A 10,929-nucleotide genomic window follows, 5' to 3' on the forward strand; every position below is an offset into this window, starting at 1 on the left:
TCCTGCCTCCACTTTCTAAATTCTGGGATTACAGGCATGTGCCAACATACCAATTTCTGCAGGGCTGGGGACAGAAGCCATGGCCTCATGAATGCAAGGGGAACATGCTACCAATGTAGCTATATCCCCAGCCCCAATATTCTTTTTATTCAGTTACTATATCTTGAGCACGTTTCCGTGCCATGGACTTTTTGTTGTGCGAAGCTTGCCGGTGAGTATCTCTGTGCTTCTTCATTTGGAAATCGTGATTACCTCAAACAAGAGGACCCCGCAAGGGAGATGTTTTCAAACCTTTCTGGGTAGTTTTAACTTGATACAACCTCTAATGACCTGGGAAAAGAGTCTTACTAAGGAATTTTCTAGATCACTTTGGCTTGTAGGCATGTCTGGAGTAGGGGTGGTTTGTCTTGATTGTTAACTGATGTAGGAAGACCCTGCCTACTGTGGGCAGTACCATTCTCCAGGCAGAGATTCCCTATAGTATAAGAGAGGAGCAATCTAGCTGAAAGAGGGCTCTTGACTGTGGAGATGTGACCTTGAAATGTGCCATCCAAGCTGTGAAGGACTGCAGCCTGGAACTGTAAACTAAAGCAAACCCTTCTCTTCTCTACACTGTTTTGGTCAGGGCGCTTCATCACAGTAACCAAAATGAAACCAGAACATCTTCCCACGGCACTTGGGTCGTTTGGTTGGGTTAGCAAGACAGTGGTCAGAACAAAAGCATTTGCATTCTCCGAGGCCTGGAGAGATGGCTCTGTGGCTAAGAGCACTCTTACAGAGGACTGAGATTTGGTTCCCAGCAACCACATAGGAGGTCACAACTTCATGTAACCCCACTTCAGGGCACCCAACACCCTCTTCCAGTGTTTCTGAGCACCAGGCACACACATACAGGTACACACACACACACACACGTATATATGTATATATGAAGTACATCTTTTATCTTTAAAAAAGTGTTTGCATTCTCTTGTCAGTGTTTCCTGTTGGTCTAGCTGTAAAATACAGGTGGATCTGTGACCTAACTGTAGAGGTCAAACGCACCAAAAAAGCTGGAATAGTGTGTGTTTGTGTGTGTGCAAGAGACAGACAGACAGACAAGAGGAACAGACTAGGGCAGAGGTCAACCATAGCTGTTGTTCCTTCAGCCGTCCACCTTCTTGTGAGAGTCTTTTACTAAACTAGAACTTGCCAAGTAGGCTGGATGACAAGTCACAAACTCTAGGGACCTGGTCTGTCCCTGCCTCCCCTGCCTGCCCAGTACTGGGATTGTCAGTGCATACCCCCAGGCCCAATTTTTTTTTTTTATTCTGCAGATTTAGCTCAGGTCCTTTTTCTTGTAAGACAAGCACTATCTCCAGAGCCTCTGAATTTATTTTTTAAAACAGCAGAATGATGGGGGAGTCTGAACACAGATTTGGGGAAGAACAGCTGCTCATGGTTAGATGTTTCAGGCTCACTAGACCCTTGAGGGCTTAGGGAAGGGCTCATGCCCTGTTAGCCTGGCCTTCCTGTCTCAGAAATGTGAATCTCAGCCCATTACTGACCCAAAGCCGGGATGAGGGTGCACATGGCAGCCAGAGACCAAGGCTTCGCCTCACAGGTGGTGGCCAGCTTGTCTCCTGTTATTCTCGACTTAAACTCATTTGCTTTTCTCTGTGGGAAAAGCTTGCAGAACTACCTGGCTCGACAATTGGCTTTTCCTTATTGTCTGGGGAGCTCCTGGGTGGCAGCGTGCGTAGGAAAAGATTTTTTTCTTCTTTCTTCTCAGTGGTGAAGGAAATAAACATTTTAAGAGGGCTTTTAAAAAGAGCTGGAGTCTGCAGGAGGATCCTGGGTCATTCTCCTTCAACCGGGCTGCTGTGTTTGGAAATGCACTTCGTAAACTGCCAGGAGCGCTTGCTAATTTGCTAGTTAACAGCAGGAGAGTGAGTTTGTTGCTTGCCCCTGGAGAGACTGCAGGTACCGCCAGGGTAGGTTTGCACTGTCAATTATGCGCCGTTTTCTCCAACAAGAACTGGCCAGTGGGAGCCCTGGTTTTAAAGGAGTGAGAGCTGGAAATGAGAGGGGCTGTCACTGCTATCCGAGGCCAGACGCAAGATGCCCAAGGTGGTAGGATCAGGTGGAGGTATCTGCCCTTTGGTTTTTCAGATTTGCTTAACAGAGTGAAGCAGCCACGTGGCAAGCACTTTAAAATCCTGGCCAGGGAGACCACGTGTCCAGACTCTCCTCTGCATGGCTCTTCCTGGGCACAGCCTCTCTCAACAGTGACTTCCAGCAATCTTTGCAGGCTTGGCCTGTGACCCAGGCTCCTGTCAGGAGGGCCAGCTGCACGGAATCGAAGCTGTGCTTTGCTACGTTGGTATAGGGCCAGATTGTGCGCCGACACCCACCTGCCCACTTTCGGCTCATGTCCTGGCTCTCGGCATTTTCCGGGCAGGAAGGACACAGTACCAGCAAGGCAGCCCCGGCCCCTGTCCTGAACCTTGGTGTACTTCAAGGATGAACCTGCTACGGTTTTAATCTGGACTGAGCATCCTCCATTGGGGTGGTGTGAACGTATAGGGGAAACTGAGGCTGGGCAGGTGGCTCAACTGATAAAGCGCTTTTTGGGACCCAGAAATCACAGAAAAATGCCTGGCATGCAGGTGCATGGCTGCAATTCTAGCCCAGGGGAGGCAGGAACAGGAAGGTCCCAGGGGCTCCCCAACTACCAACCTAGCTGAATCAGTAAGCTGTAGGAAAATGAGAGACCCCGTCTCAAAGGAGGTGGGCAGGCTTCCTTAAGATGACCCTTGAAGATAGTTTATGGCTTCCATGTGCTCAGCAGCTAAGAGCACTTGTTGCTTTGGCAGAGGACCTGAGTCCTAGTCTCAGAACCCACATGTCAGCTCACAACCATCTACAATTCAGTTCCAGGGGATCTGACACCTTCTTATGACCTCTGTGGGCACCAGGTACATACATGGTGTACAGACATACATGCAAGCAAATTACTCAGACACATAACATGGCTACTTCTGCTTTGTGCTCTCAGAACACCATGAACTTTGTCATGGATGGAGGACCACCTTGGCATCATCTTCTCCTTCCATGTCCTGAACGAAGCTTCCAGTCAGGCAATGTGCTTTGTCCCTCACTCCATCATCTCGTCTGGGTGCTGTTTGTGTTTTCTCTGGGAGCTCTCCTCTTTCCTGGTCCTCCTCCAATGGTGGTCACTGCGTAGTTCTCCCTGCGAGGAAACACCATGAGTTGTACCATAGCCAGAGACAGCCACAGAGGCTGTGCACAGGAAGAGCCCCGGTGCCTTCCTTTCAGCCTGAAAGATGGGCTCCTCATGGCAGAGGCTGGGCCTTTGATATGCTGGAAAGAGGAGGCAACTTGAGCCTTTTCCAAGAAACTATCTTCAGATGCCACACTTTCCCCTTTGGGTATCAGTTCTGGAGACACTGGAGCAGTGAGGGCCCCTACACACGTGTGTTTCCAACGGTGCATGGAGCTCACACTTCCTGAATTTTGGATACAAATGCTTGATCGGATATGTGTTTTGCAAATATTTTTCCCATTCTGGCTTATTTTTTAAATGTATTTTGAGATACAGAGGGTTATTTGTTTTAATTACATTTAATGTGTGTTTGTGTGTGTATGTGTACGTGTGTGTGTGTGTGTGTGTGCATGTGGTGGTCAGAGGACCCGTTCCAGGAGCCGGCTGAAGAGGGATCGTGAGAGCAGACACCTTTGCCCTGTTACCCGGGTCAGAGACAAACATTGTCTCTCACTGCTTGCACACTGTTGCTGTTGCTGTTGCTGTTGCTGTTTTGTAAGCGGATCAGTGTTGTCCTCTCTCATGCATGGTGCGCACCTGTAAATGTAACCCTCAGGACCCCGAGTCAGGAGGATTGATAATACAAGGGCAGTCTGGGCTGCAGAGCGTTGATGCCCAGCTTAGGCTGCATAGCGAGACCCTGTCAAGTTAGTCTAAAAGTATGGTAAATTTCACTTTCAATTTAAAATCGATTAAAGCTCACTTAGTTGTAATAATGAATTATTCTCTTAATGTATTGTTGGACTTTTAATTTATGCAGTCCTCTGTGCACTGTACTGTTGCGGAAATTACAAATATGTAAAGATGTGTTCCATGTATTTACGCTGCAGCATATTTAGCTGTGTAAAGGTGTGTTGCTTTGTTTATGCTGCACTTGTTTAATAATACCAGGATGTGGGTTTAATTATGTAAAGATGGGCTGCTGTTCCACCTTGCCTGTCTAAGGCACCTGATTTATCTAATAAAAAGCCGAACAGCCAATAGCTAGGCAGGAGAGAGAGAGAGGCAGGGCTGGCAGGCAGAGAGAATACGTCGTAGGAGGAGAAATCTAGGCTGGAGAGAGAAGAGAACAAGGGAGAAAGAGAGGGACATACCCGGGGGCCGGAAGCCAGGCAGCCGCCCGCCAGCCAGACCTGGAGACAGCAGGAAAGTAAGATACACAGAAAGAGAGGGAAGTTAAGAAGCCCCAAGGCAAAACGTGGATGAAAAGAAACATGTTAGGTTTCTCTTCATCTAGTGAGAAACAAGCATAAGCTAAGGCTGAGAGCGTTTATAACTAATAATGCGTCTCTGTGTCGTGATTCGGGAGCTGGTTGGTGGCCAGAAGAAAAAGCCTGCTCCACTGTATTGTATCAGTGGTGTTTTGTGGCCCTCTATGTGAGACAGTCATTAGGAGGCAGGTGTGCCCTCCTCACGTCCACGGGCCACCTGCAGCCTGCATTAGCAATACATGAGTGTGTGAGCATGTATGTGTGTGTGTATAATATGTGTATGAGTGTGTGTGTTTGTATGTAAGTGTGTTCTATAACTGGACTTGGCTCCTGAGTGTGAACTTTGTAGATAACAACATGTTCAGCGTCTAGAGGTTGAATGATCCTGACAGACAGCATGGCAGTGAGGAAGAGGTTGGCGTGGTTCCGGCCTGCTAGGCTGCTGAGAACCAGCTGTGTTTGCTTCATGGGGTGGCTGCAGCTACACACAGTGCCAGCAGGGTTGTGTGGAGATGGGTGGAGGTGGCCCTCAGGGAGGGGAAGCTGGGCAAAGGGAGAGGAGGAGGCCCGCCCCCCGGGGGTGGCTGGCCTGAGAAAGAACATCCGGCTCTGCTTTGCCATTTGTTGGTTAGCTGTTTTTCTCTTGAGTTCATACATGTTCTAGTGTATGGTACCAAGTGTGCCAAGTGTCTGTGTGGTTTGAATGTGAATTGACTCATGTACGTGAGTTCTGGAACCTTTAGGAGGTATTTCTTTCTAGTAGAAGTCTGAAGGGGGAGGGGGTTGGGAAGGGCCTTGAGGATTTAGGGACCCATCCCAGCTTTCCTTTTGTTCTCGACTTCCTGATGGCAGAAATGACTCGAATGGGCAGCAGCCTCATTCTCCTGCCGCCCTGATACCTTGACTGTGAGACGGAATAAATTCTTCCGCCCTCAGATTGCCTCTTGTCACGTCTTAGGTCACAGCAATAAAGGTAACAGGGGTTGGTGAGATGCCTCAGGGGTGAGGGCACTTGCCTGATGACCTGAGTTCAGTCCCTGGGAGCCACAGGTAAAAGGAGAAAACCGGCTCAGGCAAGCTGTCCGTAGAGGGCGCGAGGTCCTGCGCACCCAGATACGCAAAAAGGAAACCAGGAAAGTTGAACACACAGGCTTGTCTCTTAGGGGAAGGAGATGTTTACCTGCCTTCCACCTGGAATTATGGGAAAGGATGGAGTTCGCAACCTGGTGATCTTTGCTGTATGTCGGGCCAGCCTGCACCTGAATCCCCCAAATTTTATGCTTCTTTATTCCTGTGACTTCCATTTTGTCTCCGCGCCAGGCCAATCCTGACTCCCACAAATGTTTTTACCTCAGCCGTTCTCCCTAGACCTTTATCTTGAGCACTGTTTCCAAGCCAACAAGAACCCATGTTAGCAATGAAGCCACTTGTACTTTGTAAAGAGTTTCAAGGTCGCTAAGTGGTGGAGGTGCACGCTTTAATCCCAGCACTCAGGAGAGATCTTTGTGAGTTCAAGATCAACCTGGCCCACGGAGAAAGTTCCCGGACACCCAGGGCTGCACACAGAAAACAAAACAACCACCACAACAAAGTGTTTCATTGTAGTAAACATGTCTTAAGCTTCGTTGTACCCACAGGAATGAGTTAACTGTCACCAGGAAACTTTCCCCCCAAGTTGTGTTGTGCATAAATACAGCTAAAATAAACCATCTAGTGTCAGGCTCCAGAAGTTTGAGCCAATGACAGCTAATTCAAGCTGACCCGAGTTTCACTTCTTGTCTCTCCCACCCACGGTGCGTGCAGGGACCTGCAGTTTGTTCTTTGACCTCTACATACACATGCCCCTGACTACCTCCCAAAAAATGAATAAATAAAAGATTTTTTTTTAAAAAAAAAAAAGAGTAACTTTGGGTAAGTACTAGAAGGAATCCAGAGGAAGCCAACCCAAGCAAAAGTAGAGATTTATAAGTATTTGTGTCAGCCATTTACTGAGGTATCAGCCTCAGGCTATGCGTGGTCCTATTTTCTCTGGTCCCCGATGGCTCTGGGCAAGCCTTTCTAAGGAAGGCCCTCTGGGTAAGTCTGGGCTTCCATCTGTCCTGCGGTGAAGTCAGTAGATGAAGCTCCTGTAGAAGGAGCTGGAGCTGCCTTGCATGTGCCTGGCTTGGTTGGGTCTGCGTCCTTCACCACCCCCAGTAGCCGGGGGAGCCCTGAGCCTAGCCTCTGCACAGCCCTAGTCACAGCCAAGCCACAGGTACAAAAGAGCCAGAGGGAAAAGGTGTCTCCCAGCCAACAGGAATGGAGCACGGCCAGTCCAGGTAGGGTCTGAATAGCCATCACTAGCTGTCTCAGGGAGCTGGGTAGACCTTCTGCTCCCTGAAACACACGCATGCACACATGTGAAGAATCATGCCAACCTTGGAGGTAAATGAATGACAGCAGGGAGGCCAATGCCCCGCAAGGCCACATGGGCAGACACTAAGGGCAGGAGGCAGCAGGCGGAAGGGGACAAGGGTGGCCAGGGAACTTGGTTGTGGTTTCTGTGAGGAGGAATGTACAAGGCAGGGTAGGCTCCAGAGTGGCCAGTGGTTGATTCCGGAAGGCTCTGGTCACCCTAGTATCTGGCATTGGGGTATTACTGGACTGAAGAGTGGGTTTGCTGGAGAAGGAGGGTGGGGCTCCAGGCTCTAGGTGGGTTTGCCATGTACCTGAAAGTCATGTTGACAGGTCAGCTTTTGATATCTCTAGTGTCAGCCGGGGAAGGGGAGGAATAATCTCCCTAGGATTAGTAGGCCCAGGCTGTCAAAGCCTTGCCAGGTTCAGACAGGAACAAACATGGCTACTGTGGTCTCTCTCTGCAGGGTGTTCTTCCTGAATGTGCCATTGGATTCCATCCTGGAGCGAATGACGCTGAGAAGGACTGACCCTGTCACAGGAGAAAGGTTGGTCAGGCCTTACTGGTGGCTGGTCATGGAGGGCTGTTGGTGGCCAGGTCCCCTGTGAAGCCACCTCTCCGCTAAGGTGCTCAGTGCTATGTGGACCTGCTTCAGAATAGCACTGGCTACTACAGATACAGGCTAGAAGCAGGTTTGTTTTCTGCGTTCTTCTGGGTCCCTGTCTGCAAGAGTGAGGGAAGGAAGGTACCAGGCCCTGCAGCACCACTTTTAACAGGTTAAATGTCTGGCAACTGTGTTCCTAGCACCCCACTGGACTCCCACTTCAGAAATGGCTGCACCAGATGGGCAGGCCATTAGTACTTAACAAATAGTGCTTGGAAGGATAGAAAAAGAACAGATGAAGCTGGGGAGATCTCAGGTGGTAGAGCACTTGCCTTGCAAGCACGAGGACCTGAGATCTGGATTAGAAGTAGGTCTTTAGAGATGAGAAGATCCACCTTTAGTCTGGTCCACACCTTCTGCTGGCAGCCTATATAAAGGACATGGAAGAAGGAAGCTTGCTCTCTTTGCCAGCTTGTTCTTGCTCTTCCTGGAAAGCCCATTTCTTCATTGCTATCAAGAGTTTATGTCGCCGGGCGGTGGTGGCGCACGCCTTTAATCCCAGCACTCGGGAGGCAGAGGCAGGCAGATCTCTGTGAGTTCGAGACCAGCCTGGTCTACAAGAGCTAGTTCCAGGACAGGCTCCAAAACCACAGAGAAACCCTGTCTCGAAAAACAAAACAAAAAAAAAAAGAGTTTATGTCTTTGGGTTTCTGGCATATACTGAACACCAACTGAGACATTCATTCTCAGGGACTGAAAAACTAATGAGTTCTTGGACCTTCTGTTAATGGAAAGTCATTATTTGACTAGCTGGACCACAGCTTGTAAGTCATTCTAATAAATCTCACATAAATATTCATTCTATTAGTTCTGTTCCTCTGGAGAACCATGATAAATAGAGATTTTGGTACCAGGAGTGGGATCTGGAACAGGAGGAAGCTCTTCAACAGGTCCAGGATGCTGACCATTTGGCTGCTCTACCATTTGAACCTTATGATTCAGCAGACCTGATGGTACTTGAGGTGTCAATGATAGATAGATAGGGATGCTGTTTGGAGCCTTTGGCAAGCCCCATTTGGCAAGCTCTTCTGTGAATCATAGAAGAGACTTTGGGGATTTTGGAGCAAGTCTCTACCATTGTCTGAAAACAACTATTCTCTCTTTAAGAGACAGCTTATGGCCTGCTACTGGGCCTTAGTAGAAATTGCACACTTGACTGCGGGCTACCACGTTGCCATTTGACCTGAGATGCCCACCATGAGCTGGGTGTTATCTGTGACCCCACCACGTTATAAAGTTGGACATGCACAACTGCAATTCATTATCAGTGGAAGTTGTGTACAAGTGGTTGGGCCTGAGTAGGTCCTGAAGGCACAAGCAAGTTACACGAAGGAGTGGCCCAAATGCCTATGGTTTCTACTCCCATTACAATGCTGTCTGCTGCCAAGCATGTATTGGGGATCAGCCTAGACAAAAATATCTCTTGCCAGGGTAGGGGCATGGGAATCAGAAAAATAAGTAAAGAGTACGAAGACATGAGTTAAATAATAAAACAGAAAATATAGGATAGTACTGGGAGGGAGTTCCGGTGAATTCTGAAAATCACCCGCATTTAATTTTCCATATGCTTTTATACCCTAATACGAAAGGGCAACAAATTTTTTAACACGATACAAAGGACAGCTCGAACAGTTAATTGCTTCAACACTTTGAGACATCAAGTCATTAGTATTCTGTTGTTTGGGCAGTGAAGCCACCCTAGACCAAGTATCCTGAAAGCAGCCACTCCCCAGGTAACCTCCTATTACAAATGGAAGAGCAGAAGTATGCTTGAATATCCTGACCATCTGTCAGGGTGGAGTGAATCTACCTGTATGAGCCATCTAATGTCAAAAGAACCAAGGACATCCTGAGTCAGGATGTGTAGCCCTGATTATTGTCATCAAGTCTGATCAACCTCCAAACTCTCTGACCATCAGACAAGGCGGAAGTAGGTTACATTTTTGGGGCTCCACAAGCATGCACCTAGAGCCTCATGGGGTGTTGTGCCCTATGATCGAATGACTGAGGAAGAGAAGACCAGGGCCAGGTTTACTGACGGTTCTGCACACTATGCAGGCCCCACCCAGAGGTGCGCAGCTGCAGAACTACCACCCCTTTCTGGGACAACCCTGACAGATACCGGTGAAGGGGAATCCGCACAGTGGGGAGAGCTTTGGGCAGTACACATGGTCACACAGTTGGTTTGAAAGGAGAGATAACCAGATGTACGACTGGTCACTGATTCATGGGCTGTAGCCAACGGATTGGCTGGATGGTCAGGGACTTGGAAAGAGCATGATTGGAAAATTGGTGAGAAAGACATCTGGGGAAGAAGTATGTGGACAGATCTCTCCCAGTGGGCAAAGGATGCGAAGATACTTGTGTCTCATATAAATGCTCATCAGAAGGTGGCTTCAGCTGAGGAGGAGTTCAGTAATCAAGTAGATAGGATGACCCAGTCTGTGGACAGTCAGTCTCTTTGCCCAGCCATTCCTGTCATTGCCCAATGGGCCATGAACAAAGTGGCCATGGTGGCACAGATGGGGGTTATGCATGGGCTCAGTAACATGGACTGTCACTCACCAAGGCTGACCTGGCTACAGCTGCTGCTGGGAGCCAGATCTGCCAGCAGCGGAAACCAATATGTGACAGGGCGGGATGAGGGGGATTGGTAGGGGGCAAAGGTAGGGAAAAGAAAAGAAGGAAAGAACTTGGGGTTTTGTTTGTTGTTTTGTGTCCAGCTCTGGCTGACCTGGAACATGTAGAGATCTGCCTGCCTGGGCCTCCTAAGTTCTGAGATAAAGGGGGAAACTGGCTCTTACTGGCTCTTACTCTCTTTACATTCTGTCCTGCTGGCTGACCTCTGCCCTCTCTTTGAGCTGGGACCACATCTTCATGTCCCAGAGGCCTGAGGCCAGTCCAAGATGCACCCCACTGGTCCACTAGTGATGGTAGTGCCTGGTGGTAATGGTGCCCTAGCACAGTCGACATGAGGCCTGAGAGCCCCCGTGTCATCTGTTTCCTCCTAGGTTCCATCTCATGTATAAGCCTCCTCCCACCATCGAGGTCCAGGCCCGTCTCCTGCAGAACCCCAGGGACTCAGAGGAGCACATCAGGCTCCAAACAGACCTCTTCTACAGGAACTGTGGGGACCTGGAGCAGTACTATGAGCGGGCCATCACTGTCAATGGGGACCAGGACCCATACACAGTCTTCGAGTAAATAGAGAGCGGGATCATCAATCCTCTGCCCAAGAAAGTGACCTGATGAGTGCAGAGCCAGGAGCAAGCCCTGGAGACCCTAGAATCCCCAGCCCTCAACCTTTGGCAGGCGTCCCCTCTGCCTCCGACCA

General features: G+C 49.1%; 1 protein-coding gene across 2 annotated transcripts in view; it reads left to right on the forward strand.

Annotated features, from left to right (window-relative positions):
* The window catches only part of Ak8 (adenylate kinase 8), a 125,146-nt gene extending 114,217 nt beyond the window's left edge, over positions 1–10,929 (forward strand). Inside the window, exons 12-13 of one of the 2 annotated variants that reach the window (XM_050155077.1) lie at positions 7,398–7,478; positions 10,607–10,929. In XM_050155077.1, coding sequence (XP_050011034.1) covers positions 7,398–7,478; positions 10,607–10,799 — 274 coding nt within the window. In that variant the 3' untranslated portion in view covers positions 10,800–10,929. The remainder of the gene's footprint in view (positions 1–7,397; positions 7,479–10,606) is intronic. The other variant, XM_050155076.1, reaches the window with a different exon arrangement.

Source organism: Alexandromys fortis, unplaced genomic scaffold (assembly GCF_014885135.2).
Source record: "Alexandromys fortis isolate MF-2015 unplaced genomic scaffold, M_Fortis_MF-2015_v1.1 scaffold_72, whole genome shotgun sequence".
NCBI lineage: Eukaryota > Metazoa > Chordata > Mammalia > Rodentia > Cricetidae > Alexandromys > Alexandromys fortis.